The sequence below is a fragment of the Hippopotamus amphibius genome, chromosome 4 (genome assembly GCF_030028045.1).
Source record: "Hippopotamus amphibius kiboko isolate mHipAmp2 chromosome 4, mHipAmp2.hap2, whole genome shotgun sequence".
Lineage (NCBI taxonomy): Eukaryota > Metazoa > Chordata > Mammalia > Artiodactyla > Hippopotamidae > Hippopotamus > Hippopotamus amphibius.
The window spans coordinates 46,661,232-46,685,471 of record NC_080189.1 but is presented as its reverse complement, the minus strand read 5'-3'; the positions used below and the strand labels follow the sequence as shown (position 1 = coordinate 46,685,471).

General features: G+C 55.9%; 1 protein-coding gene across 1 annotated transcript in view; it reads left to right on the top strand.

Annotated features, from left to right (window-relative positions):
• Positions 1 to 3,101: 3,101 nt before the first annotated feature.
• The window catches only part of ADCYAP1R1 (ADCYAP receptor type I), a 41,523-nt gene continuing 20,384 nt past the window's right edge, over positions 3,102 to 24,240 (top strand). The window contains exons 1-7 of the mRNA XM_057731849.1: positions 3,102 to 3,169; positions 4,694 to 4,799; positions 17,303 to 17,410; positions 19,516 to 19,536; positions 20,802 to 20,843; positions 23,154 to 23,263; positions 23,901 to 23,998. Of these exons, the coding sequence (XP_057587832.1) occupies positions 3,119 to 3,169; positions 4,694 to 4,799; positions 17,303 to 17,410; positions 19,516 to 19,536; positions 20,802 to 20,843; positions 23,154 to 23,263; positions 23,901 to 23,998 (536 nt within the window). The 5' untranslated portion in view covers positions 3,102 to 3,118. The remainder of the gene's footprint in view (positions 3,170 to 4,693; positions 4,800 to 17,302; positions 17,411 to 19,515; positions 19,537 to 20,801; positions 20,844 to 23,153; positions 23,264 to 23,900; positions 23,999 to 24,240) is intronic.

The window sequence follows — 24,240 nt, the reverse complement described above, 5'->3', positions numbered from 1 at the left end:
TCTGTCAGTCCCTGAAGCAATCTCCACCTTTGTGTATTCTACACATGGATGTTTGTATGGATGCCTTCAGGTGGGTGCCCTGGGGATAAACGTCTCTCTCTCTGGAGCTGATGTGTCTCTGTGCTCTTCTCTGTAGACCTGTTTCTCTCTCTCTCTCTCTCTCTCTCTGTGTCTAAGAGAGAGCGCACCAGTGATTAAAACACAGACTCCCTTTCTGCTTGCCCACTGCTACCCACTTGCCCTCCAGAGCAACTACAACGGGGTAAGCCACTAGCTCTTCCTAGAACCAGGCCAGCTCTCTTGGTGCTGATAAAGTTAATACAGAGGCTTTATAATCCCATCTCTACATGAGAACCACCTGAAGAGGTTAAACAACACTCATGCCCGGGCCCCAGCCCAAGGGATACCGACTCAGTTGGGTTGGGGTATTTTTAAATACTCCTCAGAGATTGTGCTGGGCAGCCCAGGTTGAGGACTGGGTTAAGAGGTCAGAGCGTATTTTGGGTCCTGGTCAGGGCTCAGGGTAAGAGGCCATGAGTCTCCAGTTGTGGGTGCCCAGGAAGGAAGGGGGTAGTGCTGTTGCCATCTCAGGGCCCTGAGCACTCTTCCCTCTTCCCAGACCTCTTCTTCCAGGAAGCTTGCTTTATGCCAGGGCAGAGGTCTCTCTCAAGAGATATGTTTCTGGTGGTACCTTGCTGGGAGTCCGTGCGAGACAGCCCCCAGGAAGGAGCGCTGTGTGTCCACTTAGGGACACAGGCAGTGCACCCATTTCCAGCCTCTGGCTTTGTCTGGGCCCGGCTGGCTGCCAGGCAGGCTGAGGAGGGAGCTGAGATGAGGAGTCACCTTCCTCTCTGCTAAGAAAGCTGAGACCCGGAGAAGCAAAGGTCTTGACTGTGGCCGAGTGCTGAGGCCAGAACCCAGGTGCAGGCCACAGGTTGTGGCTGCTTTCACCCCTGCCAGGAGGGTCGAGGGAGGTACTGGGGGCACCCAGCATTGTCCTGGGTGGAAGCCTGCCTGACCCCAGACCCCACCAGCCTTTGGCTTGACGTTGTCCTACGTGCAGGAGACTCAGCCCAGATCACGGAGGTCTTCTGACTTGGTGGTTTCTCTGAGCCCTTGGTGTCTATCATCTGCTAAGGAGCTGTGGGCCCGGCATTCCTCTCTCGCAGCGGGGTGGGTAGGGAGCGCCAGCTCTCTGCAGAGAGGGCCTTGGCCTCCCCAGGGATAGTGGAGATGACCGGCCTCCCTGGGAACCATCAGTGCCAGGTCATGCCAGAGGCAGCCTGTGGCCACTAGGGGTATGGAGGGTCCTGGGAGGGGGTACAGAGACTGAAGCCTGTGCTTGGGGTGCCCAGGGGTGCTGGGGCCAGTGCATCCCCAGCCTGTCCGGTCCATCCTGACCCGCAGGGGAGAGGCTGGGCCCGCATCCCCGTGGACCCCTGGGATTCTCAGAGCATCTGTCAAAGATACTGAGGCCTCCCTCAGCATCTCCAAGTGGGCCCCAAGCAGGCAGAACAGTGGGTAGATAAAAAGGGCCCACCTTTCCTTGAGCCTTCCTGTGGCTGGTTTTCTTTCTCCTTTTTGGATGCTCGTTTGTCACCAGATTGAGCTTAGAGAGGCCAAGGGGAGCTCATAGAGGCAAGGAGAGAGGGGTGGGGCGTGGGGAGGCAGCGATCTGGGGGCACAACAGGCCCCGGGGTAGTGGCTGCTCTGCCCATCGATGGGGAGTGTGTAAGGACTCACGGCTGGGATGCAGCCCCCATGGGCCTCTTGAACCAGGCACCTATGGGTTAGTGGTGGCCCTGACATGGGCCTACTCAATCTTTTTAATAATAACTTAATAGTAATAATCAGTTTGTAATTACTGTGTAGGGTTTCATTGTATGGCTGTGCAGGGGCCTGTTAACAGTGCCTGCTTGACAGATGGTTGGCTGCCCCATTTTTTGCTGTCGATGCTATTTGAAATGATGCTGCAGTGAATATCCTCGCATAGACTTCTTTCTATGCACGCACAAGTATCTCTCTAGGATAGACACGCAGATGCGGAATTGCTGGCTTGCAGGGAATATGCGTTAACGATCAATTTTAGAAGCAGACCGGACTCTTCCTCCAGGCATGTGCCTGGGCTCCCTCAGCCTCCTCCCTTGACACCCCGTGCCCTACCTGGTCCCCAGTAGCGAATCGGGCCTCCGAGCCACAGGAGCTCCCGGGGGAGGGTCCTCGAGGCCCGAGCACATCCTCCTCAGTGGTCGTTCTTTTTGTCTGCTGTGTTGGTAAAGGCTTTATGCTGGAGGCCAGGTGGGCTGAGGCAGGGTGAAAGGAGGCTATGTTTGTTGGGGACCAGGCTCGGCCACTGAAACAAAGGGGCCCTGTGTGAGCGAGTGAGTCAGAGAGACGGGCAGCTCCTTGTCCCGCAGCAGCCCGCCGCTAGGTAGGCCTTCAGGCTGGCGGGTGGCTGAGCGCCACTGCCCATTCAGGCATCCTGGCTCCTCCCACCCCTCAGGTGTTGTCCTAACTGCTCCGTCAGAGTTGGGTCCAGTGTCAGGGAGGGGCAAAGAGCAGCAGGGGTGAGTGTGTGATGCCTTAGGGACAAGTGGTGCAGAGGTGGCACGTGTCACTGTCACCCACATTCCATAGGTGGGAAATTCGTCATATGCCCACACCCGAGAGCAGGAGGGACCTGGAAATGTCCTCTCCAAGGGGGCACGCATGTGTCAGCTAAAGCTTTGCTCCTGTGGAGGGAGATAGGGCAACACAGTCATCTGCTGCAGAGGAGAAAGCCATCCAGACCGTTCTCGTAGTCTGAGGGCGCCCGAGCCAGTGTGCTCCCTGCTGCATCCCCAGTGCCTAGGACAGAGTAGGCTCTCGGCACTCCTCGGCACAGATTCTTGTGGGGTAGAAGAGTAGAGAACAGCACAGAGCCGTGGAGGGGCTTACCCCTGGAGGCTTTGCTGCAGGTAGGGGAGGGGGCCTGTCCCTGTCCCTGTCTCTGCCCCTCCTGTGCCACCGGACCCGCAGGACTCATGCCTTTCCTTTCTTTTTAGCCTGTAGATGCCCGGAGCTGAGCAGCGGCTGCTCTGAGGCTCTGGCTGAGCCTTCTTCCGAGCTGAGAAGCATCATGGCCAGCATCGTGTGGGCTTCCCTGGCTGCTCTCCTCCTGCTGCCTATGGTAAGGGCCCGGGACCCTCCCCTCCATAACCAGCCGGAGCCCCAGGCTCACCCAAGCTCCCAGACAAGCTGTGTCTTCTGTGTGCTCTTAGCCAAGCTCAATTCATGCCGCTGGTATCTCTGCCAGCACCTTTGTGTGAATTAAAAAGGGTACTCCTTCCTCAAGACCCTGTGCCGATTTGACCAGAAATTGTTACATAATTTACAGATCTATTACGATAGTAACGTGTACGGATCTATTACGATAGGAACGTGTGGCAGCCTGTAGAGTTGTACAGGACGCAACCTGCTCAGTTGTGTGCAGGGGCCCTCGTCAGGGCTGTAGAAGGCACTTTTGATCCTGGGCCGCAGCCCACTAGTCTCTGGCAAGTTAGAGCTCAGAAGCCTGCTCTCTGCTCATGTCTCTCCCTGAGCAAGAGGGGTGGGGGTGGAGGGTTCCGTCGGCCCTGCCCTTCCACCTGGAAATTCTGACCAGCATGGGTGCAGCTGTCTGCAGAGCCCTGGATGCCAGTCCTGCCTCTGCCCTGCCTTACTGTGTGACCGTAGACAGGCTCATCCCTGTCCCTGCACATCTGTGAGCAGTCAGAGGTAGCCTGGATTCTGGAGCACTGCTCTTGGCAGCCTGGGATGCCTTGCACCTGCCTCCGCACTAGCCAACATCCCCTTACAGAACTCCATTCCTGCCCTGGAGTTTCGAGTTGAAGTGGCAGCATTAGGATGCAGCTGTTGTGATACATCCATGTGCTTTGAAGTTACTTGGTCCTACACTTAGATCCAGTATTTGCCACTGACTGACTGTGTGACCTTGAGCAGAAGTTTCTTAACTTTTCTGAGCCTCAGTTTCCTCTTTTGTAAAATGGGGCAGGAGTAAATGAGAGTGGCTAGTAAGCCCCACGGAATGCTGCCACTGTCCTTTGCCTGCAGCTTCCGGGCCCCCAGAGCAGAGGGGATGAGCTCTCTCAGCCTCTCGTCTCTCTCACCCCCTGCTTGCTCCCCTAAAGTGCAGTTGTAGCCTCATGGTCTCTGGAGCTGGACTGCATAGGTTTGAATCCTGGCTGTACACTCTGCTAAACTGTGTAAACTCTGAGAAAGTTTCTTAACATCTCTGTGCTTAAGCTTCACATCTGTAGAATGGGAAATGGTAAAAATAGCGCCTACTTTGTAGTACTCGATATATATATATATATATATATATATATATGACATATGACAGAGTAATGCATGCACTTAGTACGGTGCTATATATATGTTTGCTAATGTTATTATTATAAGACATAGAAACTGAGACTCAGGGAGGGGGTGGGATCTACCTAGGTCCCACAATGAGTTGGTGAAGGGGAAGAGCCCTCATGGCATCTGTGACAAAGTGGAGGCAGGGTCCCTGCTAGCTCTGAAGTCTCTCTGTCACCATCCTCTTCCTGCTTCTGTTGCCCCTCCCCCTCCCTGTCCCTGGGGCTTAGGTAGCAGAGCTTGTAGGTGAACTTCCCTACACCTTCCCACCATCCATCCCCTGTGTCCCCTGCAGGCCACCGCCATGCACTCCGACTGCATCTTCAAGAAGGAGCAAGCCACGTGCCTGGAGAAGATCCAGAGGGCAAATGACCTGATGGGCTTGAACGACTCCTCCCCAGGTGAGGAGGGTGGTGGGGAGGGCCACCATCCCTGGCACATCCAGGCCAGCCTTAGAACTGATGTCCCAGCCTCTGGCCACCTTATAGAAAGTGCTGGAGGGTCCAGTCCGCGGGTTCTTCAGAAAGCCCTTTGGAGTGATGAAGCCCTGGATCCTCTCTGGGCAGTGACGCTGGGGTTGCCCTCCTCGAGGACGGCCTGCCCTGGATGCCTCCCCCTGGAAGGGGCTCTTCCAAGTGACTGGCCGTGGCCACCTTCACTCCCGTGGGGGCTGGGATAGAGCTGGTGTCTGGGCTGGGCAGCAGCTGTCAGAGAGCTTGTTAGCAGGCAGCCTGGCCCTGGTGGCAGAAGGGACACAGCTGTTGCTGGTGGCTGAGCTAGAGAGCACCTGGTCAACCCAGAGCGTGAGGTGTGGGATTCCCATCTCCCCTGCTCACTCCATCAGAAGGCAGAGAGTGAGGCAGCGGCGGGAACCCCAGTCCTGTGCGTGTCTGGTGCTGCTTTTCTCCTGGGGTTGCTGTTAGCATGGGGGACGGGATCCTGCTTCCTTGTGCTGGATGGTGCTGTGCACTGCAGGACACTTAGTGGCCTCAGCTCTCCCTTTAGATGCCCGTAACACCCCCTGATCTCAATGACAGCCCCCAAAGCCTCACTTTTGCAGATGTCCCAAGGGAGTCGCATGGCTGCTGGTTGAGAACCAGTGGTCCTTTGTAACCCCTTTGCTCCTGACTCCCACTCTGTGCAGATGGGACATTGAGGCCCATAGAGCAAGGGCACCTTCCGCTTCATGACTCTAGCAGGGCCGGGGGGGGGGTTCTGCATGGGAAGTTGGGGATTTGGGGGTAGGGGGCATCCCTGGAGGACTCGCCAGACTCTCTCGTGCCTCAGCCACTGGAGAGGAGGGCTCTCTACCTACCCTAGAGGAATCCACTTTTCCCTCTGATCCTCCCCACTTACAGGGAGCTCTTCTGCGCACCATCTGTTTAAATATTGATTAGTCTAAAGCCCAGTTAAATGTAATGGTCCCTCTGGGCTGGGCTCCCTAGCCAGTCAGTTCAGCGAGCATTAACTGGTAATGGAGTCCCTTCCAGCCATGCTGGCCTTTCCCTCTGGCCAAGCTCTTGCTCAGCCCTAACGGATGCTGAAAGTGGATTTGAGGCCCTGCCAGCTGGGGAAACTGAGGCAGGGGGCCTAGATGGGCACACAGTTGCAGAAGACTCAAAGAATATCTGGGCCAGGCCTTTTGTGTAGGGGATGGAGATGTGGATCTTTGAGGGCAGTGGCTCTTTGGAACCATGGGAAGAGGGAGTGTCAGGCTCAGGTGGGCCTGGAACCCAGGTGCCCTGCCTCCCAACCCAGGGCCATTGTCCCTGCATCACAGGTCTCAGACATGCTTGGGGTTGAGCAGTAGGACGCATCACGGAGGGGTGGTAGAGGTGGGAGGTGGGCTGGGGACTGGGCCAGCAGGCTTGTGAGTGAATGGCACCCATGGAGCCCTGAGCAGGAGAGGACAAGAAGCCCCGCCCACAGGGTTGTTCAGGCAGAAGCGTGAGTGTGGCTGGGGCAGAGGTAAGGATGGAGACCACCCCAGGAGGGGCAGGCCAGAGCAGCAGGGAGGGGCTTTCACCCCCAGCCTGCTCAGGAGAGAACGGATGAAAAGCATTCCCTGTGGGGAAGCATTCGTGGAGAAGGTAGCATTTAAACCAGATCCTTGGTCCTCGGACCTGGCTGTGCATCAGAATCACCAGGGAGCTTTTAGGAAAATGTACCCAAGACACGATCTAAACCAATTAAACCAGAACCTCAGTCCATCAGAGTCACTCTGATTTTTAAGGGCTCCCCAGGCAATTCTGATGAGAAGCTAGGCTGAGAACCCCTGAGTTAGGCCCTAGGGAGGAGTAGGCACTTGACGGCAGGTGAGAACTGAGGGATGGATGATTGGGGAGAGCATTCTAGGTTGAGGAAACCACAGCAGCAAGAGGTGGATGGGGGAGGGGAGTGAGTCCCTATATCTGGAACCCTGAATTGGAGCCAGTGGGGGTGGGGCTAGAGGGAGGTATGGCTGAGGGCCCAGGATCAGGTATCTGTGTGTTGTATGTCTGCCACCACTGGAGCTGGAGGTAGAAGGGGGTGGCAGTGGCGGCTTCCCCTGAGCTGCCATCCCTCCAACTTTCCCCAGGACCCTGACTTGGGGGCCCTGTGAGTCATTGTCACCCCCAAACCTGAACTTGGGCAAGGGACCCCAAGCCTGTGGAAGAATTTCACTGATCCGCCCACCCGCTCCTTCGCTCACCCACTTGTCGCTTAACCCTCTCACTCACCCAATCAACACACAGGATGAGCTGGGATCTTAGGTGTCCAGCCCGGGTGCAGTGAGGGCGAAGCCAGGGGTGGGGGACTGCAGAGAGGGAGGTCTGCACCCTGACAGCCCTGTCTGTAGAGTTCTGGGGAGTGTGGCGACATCTCTAGGGAGCTGGTCAGTGCAGGTTAGAACAATCTGAAAGGGCTTTCTGGAAGAACAGAGAGGGATTGGGGACCAGATTTGGGCTTCAAAGGGCTCATGGAGAGGCCAGGGAAGTTCCAGCTGGGGGATGACCCCAGTGAGGGTAGGAAGGGGGCAGGGAGTTGTAGCAGCTAGCACTCAGATGCCAGGGGCCAGGTTCTAAGTTGTTAAATGCTCGCAGTTGCACAGCATAGCTCATTTAAACCTGGGCAGCCTATGGGCTGGGTAGAGTTTTCCCCTCATGTTGCGGATGAGGCTACGCAGAATCACAGAGGTTAGGTCACTACCTGTTACCTAGTAAGTTACACAGCTGGGAAAGGTGGAGCTGGGATGTGCCGTCGATGGTTCCAGAGTTCTTGCTCTTAATCACTGGACTGCATCACAGCTCAGAAAGGAGGGAGGAGACAGCCCCACCTCTGCTTTCCCCCTGGCTGCAGTGAAAGGTCACCCGGCAGAGGAAGTTGAAATGAGGCTGGAGAGAGGAGTTGGGAGAGGAGGGCTTACGCCTGTCCCCCAGAGGCCTGCACTTTTCTTGGCCACAAAAGGCCAGAGGGCATTTGTGTTTCCAAGGGCTGGGACAGCTTGAGACCTCAGTCTCTAGTGACCTGCTTGGCCCGGTTGCCCAGGCCCCAGCTCCAGCCTTGTGGAAGGAGAGGGGCAGGCGGCAGGGAGGCCGCGGAGTGTCCAGCTCAGCTCACATCAGGCCTGTGAGCAGCAGGGACTCTTCCCTGCAGGCTGAGGTTGGAGGAGCCCCAACTCCAGGGGACTTCAGAGCAGGGGGCCTCTGGGCACCTTCCAGTGCAGAAGTTGTGGGAGATGTTGGCCGTGCTGTCAGCTGCTGGGGGAGGGTGAGCTGGGCCCTGACGCAAGCCTCAAGCCGGGTCCTCAGGGCATCCTTGGCTTCAGATTCAACGTGCTTGTGAAGCACGCGCAGAGATGCATCCCGTGGCGCTGTGCAGATAGAGCCTCAGAGTTTCCGGGAACGTTTACAGATGCTGGTGGCCAGGCCCTCCCCACACCAGTGTGGTCGGCATTTGGGCAGGGGGCTTGTTGAGAGTATGCGTTAAAAGCCTCCCGATGATTCTAAAGAGTATCCAAGTTTGAGAACCATTGGTTGGGCCAAAGAATAGCATCCCCCAGGGGGCTCATATCAACTCAAGCCAGAGAGCAGCCCCCCAGGGTCCAGACAAACCCTTCTGGCAGCCAAGAGTCCCATCTGACCATAACCAAGAATCAGCAGTTGTGCCTTATGCTGTCCATATCTGTGCTGAGGGTGAACTGAGAGAGGCCAGCCCTCCTGCTGCACCCCTTCTCTGCACTTCCCCTGCCCCATCTGTCCCAGGCACATGCGCCGTGCACAGAACGCTGGCCAGGGGTCAGCCGATGTCCCTGAAACACACTTGAGAAAGAAAATCTGTCAGGTTGTCCCGGTGGCTGTGAGTGTGAATTCATGGCAGTGTTTATATAAATATATATGTACATGTCTTGTGTGTATGTGTGTGTGTGTGTGTATGTATTACTTGTATGTCTCCATGATCTGTTAAATCCGATACAGTGAGTGCACTGGGATGAGGACACTGATCTGTTACAGGGGAGGTGTGTGTGTGGCATATGGTCTAGTTGGGGGGATGGTGGGGGGCGCCCGGGAGGGCACCTGCATCCCCTCAAATCCTTATCCCTCGCTGGTCCTGGGACCTCCACCTCAAAGAGAACACGGGGCGGTATTGCATACAGTGGCCTTCAGAGTGGGAGCCAGGGACAGAGGTGTGCTGGGGAGGGGCGCCGGAGCTCAGCGGGTGGCTGAAGGGGTGGAAAAGACAGGTGAAATAGTGGAGAGTGAAAGCGAGCTTTCTGACTGAGTGGTTTTGTCGGCACCATCCTTGGCGGCTTTTAAAGATGTCTGTGGGACCAGTGTTGAGGCGATATGTTTAGTGGTTTTGTCCCTCGTTCCAAACCCCTAAATGCTAAACAGAACGTGAGACAACACCAAGTTCGGCTCCATCTTGTGACGCACGCAGAGGCTGAGGTCAGAGGTGGCCGTCACTGGCCACGTCTCACCGAGGGCCGGAGCCAGCTCTGAGACAGGACCCGGCTCTGCCGACCCAGCCAGGGAGTCCCCTCTGTGCTGCAGGGCTCTTGTGCCCAGAGAGGAGCAGAAAGGACTCTGGTGCGTGGGAACCAGTGTCTCCTCTCTGGAGCGTCCCCAGGCCCACGCCAGCCACAGGCACCGCCTGCCGGCCCGGCCGCTTTGTTCTCTCGGCTCAGCCCAGGCAGCCTGCCTGCCCCGGGTGCATCCTGCCAGCACCTCCTCTTTGTGGGGCCGCGGGCTTTCATCAGTCTGGAGGCCTTCCCTGCCTTTAAGTGGGCTGGTCAGGTGTGATCTTCCTTGGGGGTCCCCCGCCCCATACTCTGGAGACGGTGGAGGAGGGAGGCCTGCAGTGGCTTTGGCAGGGGGAGGAGGGATGCGGCGTGGAGGAAAGACAGGAAAGGCTGCTCATTGCTATTCTGACCCAGCCTCGGAGGCCTGTCCAGAGTGCGGAGTGTGCATCCCAGCCTCCACCTCCCCCCTCACCAGAAGAGAGGCCTGGAGGAGGGAGGGCAAGCCACCGCAAGGCTGGGCCCGCGCGCCTCCCAGCTGCTCTGAGAGCAAACGGGCCCCCAGTGTGGGGTCTGCAGGGACCCTCCCTCTGAGGAGCGCACTCCCCAAATCTGACAAAAGCTCCTGTTTCTGTCCAAACCTGTTTTGCTTTGGTCCGGAGTTCTGACTAAAGCCTGCATCAGAACCTCCTGGAAGGCTGGTTAAAACCCAGATGGCTGGGCCCAGCCCCAGTTTCTGACTCAGTGGCTCTGATGGGGCCCGAGTATCTCTATCTCTGGCAAGCTCCCAGGTCTGCTCCTGCTCTGGGGCCCACACTTTGAGAACCACTGACTTCTAGAGGGAAGGGCTGCATCTTTAGTCCTCCCTCCACTCCCCCAGCACTGAATTCGCAGCTGGTCCTCATTTTATGGGTCAGAAACATTGGCTGTAAAGGAAATTTCAGTACATGGAATCATTTTTTTACCCTTGAATCGCATGCTGCAATGAGGGGCTTGTTCTAACAATACCCAGGCCTCCTCAGGCAGCTTCTCAAAGAGAGGATGGCGCCTTTGTTTGAGTCCCCTTGGCGCCCCTGGTCTCACAAGTTTTGAACACTGTGTGGAACTGGACAGAATCATCACCATGACAACCCGAGATTAGCTCCTTATTTTTTTCCCGTCAGGGCTAATGGCTCTTGCATTCTCTCTCCATTCAACCTGCCCAAGTGGTCTTTTCCCCTCCTGCTGTCACAAGGCACTGCTTCTCCTTGGGCGCTTTGTGTATCAGTGTCTTAGTGGCAGTAGCCCCGGAAAGTGTGACCCGCGTTACAGCCCCCTGCCTCCGGTGCCTGAGTTGCTCTCACCAAGTCTCATAGAGGCTTTCGGTGGGACACACTGAGCCAGGAGGGCACAGGCAGGCTTTGTGTAGAATTGGGGCACAAGAGGAGGGGAATCGGGAGGCTTGGGGGTGTCAGAGTGTCAGGGAAGAGGGCCGGTTCTGATTTCCTCTGCATGGGGAGGAAGAGGAGAGGAACTTTCTCCACTTTGCAGCCATGTCTGATGCACTTGACCATCTCCTCCTTGAAGCAGGCTTTCCTGCTGCTGTGTCACCAACATCTTCTGGTTTTCCTTGTGTTTCTGGCCACCCCTCCTGAGTCTTCTCTGCCAGCTCCTCTTCTTAGTGGTGTCATCCCTTCTATTGGGGCCAGGCCCTCGTCTCTTTTTTCTTCTCAAATCTGCGCCCTCTCACTGGACATATCATCCGGGTCCATGGCCCTACGGAGCATCCTTGTTCTCTTTCTCCAATTTCAACTTCTCTGAATGCCAGAAATTTGTCTAACTGCCTATTTGAAATCTAGTTCCACTTGGCTCTTGGCATCATCTCAAACTGAACATACCCCAGATGACACTCCTGACTTCCAGCTTGCCGATTCTTTCCACCACTGCTTCTCACCCAGCCCTCCTCACTGTGGCCAATGGCTCAGCTAACCAGCCATCTGGACACTCAAACCCAGGTGCCATCCTTGCCCCCTCTCTCCCGTTCAGTGGTTCAGTGCATCGGTCAGGGTAGCCTAGACCATGCTGCAGTAACAAATGGACCCTAACATCTCAGAGACTTAGCACTGTAACCTTTCTTGCACACACACGTCACAGGCCAGTGTGGTTGGCAGAGGTGAGAGGTGGAGTTCAACTCCGCCTGGTCCTTCAGAGATCCAGGCTCCTTCCATCTCAGAACACTGCCACCTTCAATATGTGGCCTCCAGGGATACTGCAGAGAAGGGAGAGAGAGAAAGAGTACAGAGTCTGTGAGGGATGTTTTTGAGACCTGTTTGTCACTCCCCCCACTTCCCGTGGGTGAGCACTCAGTCACGTGAGATGGAGTAGCACCAGCAGTCCCTGGCACACTCACCGGCTGTGTCTAGCCTGTCTGTCACCAAGTCCTGTTCGGTCCTGCCTCCAGACCCTCCTACACAGAACTCCTTTCTACCTCAGCTACCATGGCTCCTAATCGAGCCCCACCACTCCGCTCTGGACTGCGGCTACATCTGATAGACGTGTCTCCATGTTTGCGTTCCTGTTCTTGAAATACATCACCTTCCACACAGCTGAATCAGATCATGTGACTCCTTATCTTAAAACCCATCTGTGGGAAGCAGAATAATGCTCCCACCAAAGATGCCCACCTCCTAATCCCCACAGCCTGTGAATGTGTTGCCTTAGATGACAAAAGGGACTTGGCAGGTGTAATTACGTTAAGATGGGGCGAGTAGCCTGGATTATTCAAGTGGATCCGATGTAATCACAAGTGTGCTTATAAGTGACAGGAGGCAGCAAGAGGGTCAGAGGAGAGAGCTTTGAAGATGCAATGGTACTGGCCTGGAAGATGGAGAGAGGGGCCACAGGGCAAGGGATGTAGGTGGCCTCCTGAATCTGGAAAAGACAAGGAAACAGGTTCTCCTCTAGAGCCTCCAGAAGAAATGCTGACAACTTGACTTTGGCCCAGTGAGACCCGTTTTGGACTTCTGACCTCCAGAACTGTGAGATAAGAAATTGTGTCATTTGAAGCCACTAAATTTGCTTTGTTATAGCAGCAGTAGGAAAGTAATACACCATCCAAGGTCTTCTCAGCATTTGGCATTAAATCCAAACTCATTCCCATGAGCACAGACTATAAGCCCTGTGCGGGCACAGACCAGGGGGCTTTGTTCACCCCAGTATTGCTCTTTGGTGTCTGACTTATAATAGGCACTTCATATTTCTTGAATAAATGAGTGAAGAAGAGGGAGGGGAGGGGGAAAATGAGAAGAAACAAAAAAGGTAAAAGGAGTAGGGGGAGGAGGAGTAAAGGCATCTTGAAATCTTCCAGCCCCAACAGAACTCAGCTTTGTTGGGACTGGAGTCTGGAACAGATGGGGATAGAGAAGCTGGACGTGTTATGTGGGTGGGGAAGGAAAATGAGTTGCTGTCCTTAGTTAGAAAAACCCAAGGCTAGCTCAGGAGCCCAAATCCCATCCTTATCTCCCTGGAAAGCGTTCCTGGGAGGATTCGGCTCCAAAGCTTCTGAGGCCAGAGCAGAACCCATCAACAATGAGAGAGGAGACAGACTCCACCTCTCTTCCTGTCTGGGTCAGGCTGGGAGGTGATGACTGCAGGAGAAATGTGCATGGGCATCCTGGGAAGCCCCGAGACGGAGACCTGCATCTCCTATGAACCCAGTGATGCAGGCCAGAGAGGTGTGTGGATGGCTGAAAGCTCCCAGTGGGGTCAGGGACTTTGTCCTATAAAGCAAAACTGTTTCTCTCTTCACAGCATTTCTGACACCAAATGTGTGGGTTATCCATACCAAGCAATTCTCCAGTTTTCTACAGATACCCATTGGATGTCCCTACAATTTAGTTCAAATCTGACACTCCCTGGAGTTATCACAGACCCTACAGGTTAAGGGTCAGTTTCAGGAGACTGCTCCCCCATTTCAGATGCTTATTGCAAGTCATGGGTCCCCAGGTTACCCACACTTCAGTCTGTCTTGCCTACAAATCGAGGGTTCCCATGGCCTCCTTCTCGGGCTGAATAATTTGCTCTAATGGCTCACAGAACTCAGGGGAACACATTTACCAGTTTACTGTGAAAGATGTTATAAATGAACAGCCAGATGAAGAGGTACATAGAGAGGTCCAGAAGGTATCCCAAGTGCAGGGGCTTCTGTCTCTGTGGCGTTTGGAGTGTGCCACCCTCCTGGCACATGGGTGTGTTCACCAACCCAGAAGCACTCCACATCCCATTGTTTAGGAGTTTATGCATATTCCGTTAGGTGGGCATGATTGACTAAATCATGGGCCACTGGTGATTAACTCGATTTCCCGCCTCCTCCCCTCCCCCAAGGTTGAGAGGTGGGGCTGAAAATTCCAGTTCACGAATCACATAGTTGATTCCTGTAGGGACCAGCCCCCATCCTCCAGGGACCAGCCCCCATCCTCCAAGAGTCATTTCATTCGCATGCACTCAGGTCTGGCTGAAAGGGGCTTATGAATAACAAAAGATGCTCCTCTGACACCAGCAGTCAGCAGTCAGGACGCTCCTAGGGTTTTGGGAGCTCTGTTCCAGGAACCTGGGATGAAGACCAAATGCATAATTCGTATTATATCACAATATCACAGTGTCTTAAACCCAGACAGTGGAATTGGGCCCTGGAGTTAGGGGTTCTAGTTTTAGGCTTCCTACCTGCCCTGGTGCTACAGGAATCGCCCCTCGGACCCTTCGTCTATGGAGGGTACTCAGGCTAGGAAGCAGGAGGGCCTCCAGAGTGTGGCAGGCCAGGGGGCAGGGTGAGGGGACCACGGCAGATGCCCCTTTGAGGATGTTTGTCCTGGCAGTGGGGCCAGGGAAGGCAGCCTCAGCCTCCCAGCTGTGCTTGTGGCCCAGCACGTCCTGAGTGACTCTCTTCCTGGTTTGAGTTCCAATCACTGAGTTGGGAATCCCCTCAGAGATGCCCAGCCCTTTCTGTGCACAAAGGGAAACTGAGTCAGGCCAGAGTGGGTGGCGACTTGCCAGAATCATGCAGTGAGCCCTTGGCAAAACTTGAGTCTGGGAGTTCCCTGGCAGTCCAGCCGTTGGGACTCTGCGCTTCCAATGCAGAGAGCATGGGTTCGATCCCTGGTTGGGGCAGTTCCTGTGGCCAAAAATAAATACATAAATAAACTTAAAAAAATACAACAGAACTCGAGTCTGTGGCTGCCCTGCAGGTGTGGAGGGGACACTCTGCCCTTTCCTTCCCCCTGCCCTCCAATGGAAACTTCTCAAATTTGTTTTCTCCACCACTGGAGCCCTGGGCCTGATGGGCCCTGGCACGTGGTGGGTGCTCCGTAAATAGTTGCTAAGAGGGTGGATCCCTGTCCTGCCTCCACGCCTGTGACCTCCAGCCTGGGAGCCCCTCCCGCATCGTGCCATCCCTCCTTGAGCCCTGCATCCCTCCCTGGCCCTCGGCCTCTGTGACTGTTCGCTCGCTCGCTCTGCCTGACGAGTCCTGGGCCTGAGCAACATCAGCTGGCAGGAGCAGCTGGCCGTGCCAGGGCCCAAGGTGCCATGTTAAGGGAACATCTGTTGGCGAGGGCTCCCAGGGTGTGGGCCAGACCCAGCCACGCTCCACGGCCATTCCATGGTCGACACAGGCCACAGCGGCCAAAGATGTACTGTTAGGTCTCATAAAGGACGTGTTGTTGTAACCAGCCACGTGCAGGTTGGAGTCTTCCTGTGATGGGCGAACAGGAATCATCAGTAACAGGCTTGGGACCCGTCTCCCTTCATGTGGCCCCCAGCATCCTCAGAGCTTCCCATGGTGCTTCTGCTCCCAAACTCAGTCATTCTGGGAGCAGGGTGCTGTAGGCTAGTGTGAATTCTAGAGTAGCCAGGTCTGAATTCTGAAAGAGAGGGTTTTTTGCACCTGGCAGCTTTGGGCGCCTTCTGGTCCAAACAGGACCGAAAAGTCAGTCACGGACCCCAGCAGAGAGGTCGTGAGCTCACGAGGCCCGCCCCCGGCTCCCATCCCTGCCCAGCGCCTGCCCGGGCTTCCTCTGTGTCTGTCAGCGGCCCTCCACCGGCCCTTCTTCTTACCTGGGGGCTCTGTTCCATCTCTTTGCCCGGGGCCCCTCTCAGGCGAACGATTCCCAGGGACATCTAATTGAAATAACGAAATTAATGGTAAGAACAGCGGCGAGCACGCGTGGCGTGAGCCCGCCGTTCCTCTGAGAGCTTTACACGTGTGAACTCATTAATCCTCCCCGCAACCCCGCGGGGTGGGACGTGTGCTGGCTGTCCCGTACCTGGCAGAGAAGCCCCCCGAAGCCCTTATTTATAGACCGCTCAGCAGGATGCGTTCCCTTTCCTGAAAGCCTGTACTCTGCCGTCGGACACACCACACGGCTGCCTCCCTCTCTGCCCCTGCCCCTCTGTTACGATTACATCACTACGTGTGCTTCCTCTGCCCACCTGGAAAGTGTGGGGTTCCGTGCTCCTCTCACATCTTGTCCTTTCCCCGGCTGAGCACTCATCACAGGGCCTTACCTGCGCCCCGTGTGTCAGAATGAACAGCAAGAGCCAGGCCTTAGGGACCATGTTAAGGATCTGGCTGGTGCTCGCTGGTGGCGGCGGCCGTGTGACCCGGCCAGACCTTCCTTTGGAAGGGCTCATGGTCACAGCTGTGTGAGGTTGAGTGAGAAGACCCCTGGGGAGGCTGTAACGGTGGTCCCAGTGAAAGGTGGTCAGCCCTTGGCTGGGTGGGAGTGCAAGGGTGGAGAGTAGGGCTTGGATTCCACACGTGTTTGGAGGTCAAACCAGCAGGACTCGGTGACTGATGGGCTGTGGAGCACGAAGGAGAAGGAGACCGAGAAAGGGTGACTCCAGGGCTCTAGCTGGGGCTGAGACAGGAAATCGGGTTTCATAGGAGAGGCTGAGTTGAGTCTTGGACCCGCCGAGTGTGGATTGTCTTGGGCGTTTCAAGGCGGGGATATCCTGCAGGCACCTGGCCGTGGGAGGCAGCCCTCAGGTTGTGCAGGAGTCGGGGTTGGGCGTTGGCTGTCTGATTCTATAAGTCCTTGAGCCTGGTGGTCTCGTCTAAGGTGAGTGGCGCAAGGGCCCAAGGGCAGGGCAGACACAAGCCCCTGCACTCAGTCCGGGTGGGCAGGGCGGGGCCCGGTCAGGGCGAAGAGGTCAGTAAGGGCAAGAGGCCTCTCAGTGGAGAGGAGGGACGGAGTCAGGCGAGGGGTGAAGCGTGGAGGGGAAGTGAGGAGGTGGTGACCGGGGGTGCCGAGAGCCCCACAGAGGGGCCGGCAGGGGCCGGCAGGAGGGCAGGCACGGGGTCGGGGGGCCTGCTGAGCGCCTCACACCTGAAACTCTGCGTGTCAAGCTTGGCCTCTTCCTCCTTCTCGCAGCTCGTGTCCAGCGAGTCCCCGTCTTGATTCCTGAATAGCTCTCCGTCTGTCCTTGCTCGTCTCTGTCTCTGAGCTCTCACCTGACCCGGACGTGCCTCCCCTCACAGTGACCTCCGAGGTGGTCCCTGCCTCCCGGCCCTTTTGTGCTCCCCGTGCTTTCATGGTCCAGGACCTTGGCTTTGCAGGCCGCTCTCCTCCGCCTCCTCCCGCAGCTGGCCCGCCTGTGCTCCTCTTCAGGTCCCAGCCTCGTGCCGCCTCCCTGCTCCAGGCCTGCCCTGAAAGGCGGCGGGCAGCTGGTGGGGAGGGCGTGGAGCCGCACCCTCAGGATGGCCAGCTCCTGCCCCTCCCACCGAGGAGGTCGATCTGAAGAGGGACCCCACGGTGACGTGGAGCCTGGCGATGCGGAAGAGCTCGTGCAGGGGTGACGTGTGTGTGTGTGTGTGTGTGTGTGTGTTGGGGGGGCCTGGATGCCCTCTCACCATGGTCCCCTTCCCCACAGGCTGCCCCGGGATGTGGGACAACATCACGTGCTGGAAGCCCGCCCACGTGGGTGAGACAGTCCTCGTCAGCTGCCCCGAACTCTTCCGAATCTTCCACCCCGACCAAGGTGGGTTCCCTCCGGGGCCTCTTCAGGCCACGCTGGGTCTAGCCTGCTCGGACCCCAGGCCTTTCTGGGAGACAAGCACCAAAGACGCGGGGCGCCCTGCAGGCAGATATTTCCCATTGCAGAGTTCGTACGCTGCCGGGGAGATGAAACGGCAGAACCTCGTGCACCCAGGGACACAGAAGCACCCCTCGGACGTGGCAAGTCCACGTGGAGGTGCATCATCGTGGCTGGGCTCTCGGACTGGGACTCCGTCACTTAACCCAGCTAGGGATCTTGAGCAGGGCATGCACCCCTCTGTCCCCCGTTTCCTAGTCTGTAGTCTGTCAGATGGGAACGTGACGTGACTGTGGGGAACCGAGTGGAAGCTGCAGGTGGAAGTCCCTTCGCGGGACTGGGCACGTCTTAATGGTCAGTGGTAAGTGTTAGCTGATAGCATCCCTGTTAGCACTCCCACAGAGAGGCCTGGATGACCGCCTCTCCGTGGGGTGGGGTCTGAGGGGAAAGGTCCTGGGGGATCTCCTTCGGATGTGAGTCTGGTGGTCTCCCCAGGCCTGTTCCTGTCTTTGGTGGAGGCCTCGTGGACTCCTAAAGAAGGTTGGTGCCTGACGCGTCCACACGGGCGCTGCGAGGGACCTGGAGCCAGACTGGCCCTCCAGCCCAGCGCTGTGGGCGGCAGGGAGGCCGGGTGGCGAGCTGCGGGCTGCTGAGTTGGGCCGGGCAGGGGGAGATGGCGGGGCTGGGCTTCAGGCAGGTCGTGCACCGAGAACCACCCACGGACCTCTGAGCCCTCAACTGGGGCCTTGGTTTGAGGAGAACGGTGGGGGGGGGGTGCTCCTGGTGGGATTAGAGAGTCTGAGCCCTGTGTGTGGCCATGCGCGGCTCCCTTGAGACCTGGGCTCCAGTTTCCTCCTTCACCTGCTTAAGGCTTTGGCCAGGGTCCTCTGGAGGTGGAGAGTTTCCAAGCTCCCCTCCACTGTGGAATCCTGCCTGCCGCTGCCCCCCAGCCTGTGTGCGAGAGGCAGGGGCAAATTCTTTCATACTTGCAAGTCCAGCAACCTTGACTCTGCCTGCAGGGGAAGGGGCAGGAGAAGGCAGCGGGAGAGAGTGGCAGTGTTTTGGGGTGCCAGGTCCCCGTCTCTGGCTCCCTGCCCAAGACCAGAGGAGGCAGGGTCTAGCTACACTGCACCCCACCTACCCTCTCCCCACTCCCCCTCCGGGGCCTGTTGGCCACACCTCCCACCTCCAGAATCTCCTGCCAGCCCAGCAGGCGGGCGGCAGCTGAACCCTCCCATCCTGACAGCGTGGGGACTGGGTGGAACCCAGAGCAGGACCGGAAGGGCAGAAGCAAGAGGCACAGCGTGAATGGTGGGATGCTGGGCCAGGTGGCAGCCCAGTGATTCAGCCCAATTTCGAATTCATTCCTGTAGAAACCAACTTAATCACTTCCTCCATTCATGTACTCCCTTCGTTCAGTCATTTATTTAAAGTTGACGGAAGATCTACTCTGGGTCGGGTACCATGGCAGGACTACTTCTTTTCAACCACACACACACACACAAGGTAAAATGAATCAGCAGTAAAGTAAAATTTTCTTTAGATAAACTTTCCTTCAGACTCTGTGCCTCCCTCTGGCAATTGCACAATGAATGTGTTATTTACACCTGCTTCTTAATGGTTCATTAAGGCAGGGCCTTTTAGCATCTCCATTCACAAGGCTGGCGTAGTGAGACTTGCCTTAAATACTTAGAAATCTGAGGACGGCAGTTTTTCATTTTATTTCTTGGTTCCCAGGGCTGCATCTTGTGCTCATTGTAATAGTCGTTGCTTTGCAGGCTGTTGGAGATACAGGCACATCGATCTCTCTCCTCCTTTCAAATGCCTCTGTTTCTCTTGAACTGTGTCCTGTTCTCGAGGGAATAGTACAAGTCTCCAGGGTCTGGTCCATCCCCAGCTTGTAGTTCGCATGCCTCTGGGCCCTCAGCAGAGCCTGTCTCCAGTCTGGGAGTGGGAAAGAGGGGGAACGCATCAGCGGGGCCCGGAGAGCGCAGACTTGACGTTAGCCTTCTTGTTCACCTCCGTGTTCTTTCTCTCTTTCTCTGTTTCAGTCTGGGAGACGGAAACCATCGGTAAGAGGAACCTTGGAGAGGACAGACTGCTGATCATCTGTCCATCTGTCCATCCAGCAGCAGCTCAGCCCTGACTGCTGGGAGCGGGTTGGCGGGGGCTGGAATGAGAGGCTCCTCAGGGGCTGGGTTTATCCCTCCTCCGCCACCCCCTCCCCCCTTGGCCATCTGGAGGTGGGGGAGACATAGGAAGGTGGAAGGTGCAGCCCTTGGTCTCAGGGTGCTCATGGGCTTGTTTGGAAAGCTGAGACTGGCCAGTGGAGGGCTTAGCAAACAAGCCCACCCGTGTGCATAGGCACGTATGTGTGTATACATACAGGCCTGACGGTGTGCGTGAGCCCACATAGATACTGACATCCCCAGGGCCGTGGAGTTGGAATGTAGGGCAGGCTCCAGAGTAGAAGAGACCTAACTGGGTGGAATGCAGGCAGAATAATGTTGATGTCAGGGGAGGCTTCCTGGAGGAGGTGACATGTTGGCTAGACCTTGAAAACAGAATTTTGAGAAGGAGCGGGGAAATGGGGGTTCATTGCTAGCAGGGAATTCAGCCTAAGAAGAAGGGTAGAGGTGGGAATTGAGAGTCAGGAGAGAAAGAGAAAAAATGTCTGAGGAGGAAGTCTTTGGAGTTCCGGGTTCCCTTTGACGAGAGCAGTTTGTGGGCTGAGATCCCAGGCTGAGCAACAAAGAAAAAAAATGCAAGTGCAGGACCCGTATTGCTATTCTTTGCTCCTTTCTTGAAAAGACCCAGTTAATGAACTCATTTATAAAACAAAAATAGACTCACAGACATAGAAAACAAACTTATGGTTACGAAAGGGGATAGCGGAGGTGGGGGTGGAGATAAATTAGGAGCTTGGCATTAACATATACATACTACTTTATGTAAAATAAACAACAAGGACCTACAAAAAGGAGAAAAGGCCCAGTTACCCTCTTCCCGTCGTCTCCCACTCCAGAGGCCCTCCTATCCTCCCGACAATGTCCCACTTCCACTCCCTGTGGTCCAGTGAGGAGAACTGAGACATGGCCCACTACTGACATTATAGAAATACAAAGCAAATGAGATGGCGCTGCAAGGGGCAGTGTGCCAGACAGGTGTGCATGGCTGCTGTGTGTGATGCTGCCTCTAGGCTCCGACCCCACCTCCCCCAACCCCCATCCTCCAGACCAGGGGTAGCCTTGGCCTTGCAGGGTGCAGAGGAAGCAGTAGAGAGCCCTGGCAAGCTGATGACCGGGTGTCCTGACTCATGCCCACGTCTGTTTTGCAGGAGAGTTTGGTTTTGCTGACAGTAACTCCTTGGATCTCTCAGGTGAGGGATGAGCTGGGGTTGACAGTGGGCTGGCTGCAGGGAGGGCATCTACTAACCTGTGAGCTTAGGGACCCCCTTCCGGGCTGGGCTGTGTCTCCCTGTGTGATCTTTGGCATCTGACTTTCCTTCTCTGATAAAGCTGTGGGTTTCCTCCACAGAAATTTGCACACCAAGTGCTCAGACAGAGCACAGTGCATACAATTTCAGGGAAGCACAAGTCTCAGCACAGAGCTCAGTAAATGGCCTCTGATAGCTTTGAACTCCCACATGTAGAACGGTGTTTCTCATACTTTAACTGTGGTCACAGTCACCTAGTGGGCTTGTTAAAACAGATTCCTGGACCTCACCTCCAAAGTCTCTGATTTAGCAGGCCTGGGTGGGGCCTGAGAATGTGCATGTCTAGCCAGTATCACAGGTGATGCTGATGGGCTGATCTGGGGAGGATGCTCACTTTGACAAGCCCTGCCCTAAGAGTCTGTGCTCCTGCGAAGTTGCTGGGGCAAAACAGCCTAATGAAGTAGATGCAGCCACTGCGGGCTGTTGACAAGTTGGAGAGTACTCCATCTTCTGGAGGTTTTTATCAAAACAATAGAGTGGCAGATTCATGGAATACTTCTGAAATAAAAGGTTTATATTTTTCTGAGCCCACACTGTATTATAAAAAGAGAAAGAAGGAAAATAAAAGAAAGGAAATGGCTTGTATCTCCAGGATACTTTTTTAAAACAATGTTTTTTAAATCAGCTTGCCTTTCCTCTTCCCACCACCCCAGTGTGGGCAAAGCAGAGAGCGGACTCAGGGAAGGGAAGGGCTTGGCCAAGGCCATGATCCCCTAGGACATGCAGCCTTTCTGAAAGAAATATTCAGAGAGACTTGGAAGGAGGTTGCCAATAGTGACCTGAAACACATTTGCTGAAAGGGGGAACCGTTTGGCATCAAACTGTGGGACAGAAGTGACCCTTTCTCTCCCTGGGCCTGCCAGGCATCCTTTTTTGTCCTGGGTCATAGGACTCAAGAGTCTGAGTAGCGCTGGAGACCAGTCGTCTGCTCCAGGCAGAGCAATCTTTATGGCAGGATCCGCCACCCTCCACTGCCTCCCAGAGTCCCAGGAAATGCGTTTCTGATTCTTGGCCAAAAAGAACTGGCCTTAGATCTTCCAATTCAACCATCAGGACACGAGACTGAAAAAGTGTAGGGGTCTCCTGCCTTGGCCTCTGCCTTTGCCCGCTTCCTGAGCTCCCCAGGGGTGGCATTCTTCCAGCAACATGGGTGTTGGAGCCCCTTTGATGCAGATGTCTCTTGTATACAGTTTCCTGGCCCCTGAATCCTGTGCAAGGAAGAACCATACCTAGGGGTCCTAACACACAAGTGAACTCCCAGGAAGCCAGTCTGGGAAGAGGGGTCAGTCGGGGGCCACACTCCGGGGCTGGGCTGGAGGCAGAGGGGCTGCTGCCTTCTCCCCTCCCCCAGACGTCCGTGGCTCACCCTTAGACAGTCAGGAGTGGGGAGGATGAAATGAGCAATCGTTAATGGCTAAAAGGCCCCAGGCGGGCTGAAAACCAGACTGGACTCCACTCTGCAGCCAGCAGATGGCTCCTGCCCGCTCTGGTGTCCTGCAGAATGGCCTTTAAAGTCGAGCAAAAGAAAACTAAAGTACATTAGTGACAGGAAACAGGCCTCTAAACCTGAAAAGGCAAAAGTCTTTTTTTTTTTTAAACCTAAATATGTATCTTAATAAGATCTGATGCTAGGTTAATGGAGGTCTGGTCCTTGTTAATTAAGCAAGCCTCGTGTTCCCTTGACACGGGATATTGGAGCTGCTGGAAGGGCCAGGGCGCCCGGTGAAAGCATCACCTGGAGCTGAGTGTCTCCAGATACGATGAGAACTGCCACACCACCACCCGAGGTGACTCCTGGGCCAGGATCGTTGGGCCTGGCATCTGCATTTGTGATCCCAGATCATTCTTCTACTCACTGAAGTTTGGCAAGTGCTGACCCAGGGCCTAGGGGAGGGGCTGAGACCTTTCCCCAGGGGGAAGGAGGCTGGATTCATCCTGGCTCAGTCCCCTCACCCCGTGTTTAGAGATCAGCTTTCACCTTGTCCTCCTACCCCCCAGGTCCTTTGTATAAAGGCTAAACAATGAGTATTTTCCTTCAGGCAGTGGAGGGTCTCCTGAACCTTCAGTTGCCATGCTTCCCAGATGGGCATGTGGATTGCCAGGAATTCTCACTTAAGAAATAATTTTTGATTAAGAATTTTGAAGCCCTCTTACATCATTTCTGTGCCGCGCTGAGTTCTTGTTCTGCTGCAGACATGAGGGTGGTGAGCCGGAATTGCACGGAGGATGGGTGGTCGGAGCCATTCCCGCATTATTTCGATGCTTGTGGGTTTGATGAGTACGAATCTGAGCCTGGGGACCAGGTGAGTGTTTGCTTCCCACCCGGAGGCGGAGGGGTGAGGCTGAAGAGGCGGGTGGAAGGGTGCGTCCAGCAGGGGCCTTGTGTCCTGATGGAGCTACAGGAAGCTCTGGTCCCTGTAGCATTTGTGAGCGCCTGCTGTGTAGCCAGGCCAGATGCGTGGAGGGCAGGGCCTCGTCCGCTCATTCTGGGCCGGGAAACATCTGGCTTGCTGCCTGAGCTCCTCCAGCCCCCAGCATGTGTCCCCCACCTCCCTGGCTACTCTTCCAGGACTGGCAGCCTTTCTGCGGTCCAGCCATTGAAAGGTTAATGTGGGACCCAGCAGGGGGTCTCCCTGGTCTGGCCGGTCCAGTGCTCCTGCCCTCTGCCAGCACTTAGCTTCTGCACAGTGGGGACACTGCAGAGGGAGGAGATGGCTCAGTGGGGATGGGGGGGGGGTGTTGGGGTGGTGGAGGAACTGATGGGGGAGTGGAGGAGATGCCATCAGCAAGAGAAGAGAGGAAGGAGGAATTGGGTGGCAGGCCCAGAGGTGGGCAGGCTTTGGCCTGGGAGGCTGGGTGCAGTTCCGTGGGGGCTGGGGCAGGGGGCCGGAGGCAGACCCCGTGTGGAGCCCTGCATGCCTGGCCTGTGCTCTGCTCCAGGATTATTACTACCTGTCGGTGAAGGCCCTGTACACAGTTGGCTACAGCACGTCCCTCGTCACCCTCACCACTGCCATGGTCATCCTGTGTCGTTTCCGGTGAGACCCCGGGCAGCATTCGAGCAAGCACAGCCCACCCCAGCCCAGAGCCCTTGCTCCATCCCTCTCATCTCCCACTCCTTCCCTGGATGTCAGCTCTGGAAGTCCCTTGGAAGGCATTTCCCCCACCTCTAGGATAAGAGATGGGAAATTTGATCCCAGAGAGGGCAACTGACTTGTCTAGGGCCACACAACAAGGCAGACCCTGGGTAGGAGACCTGCGTTCCTCACTTTATCTTCCT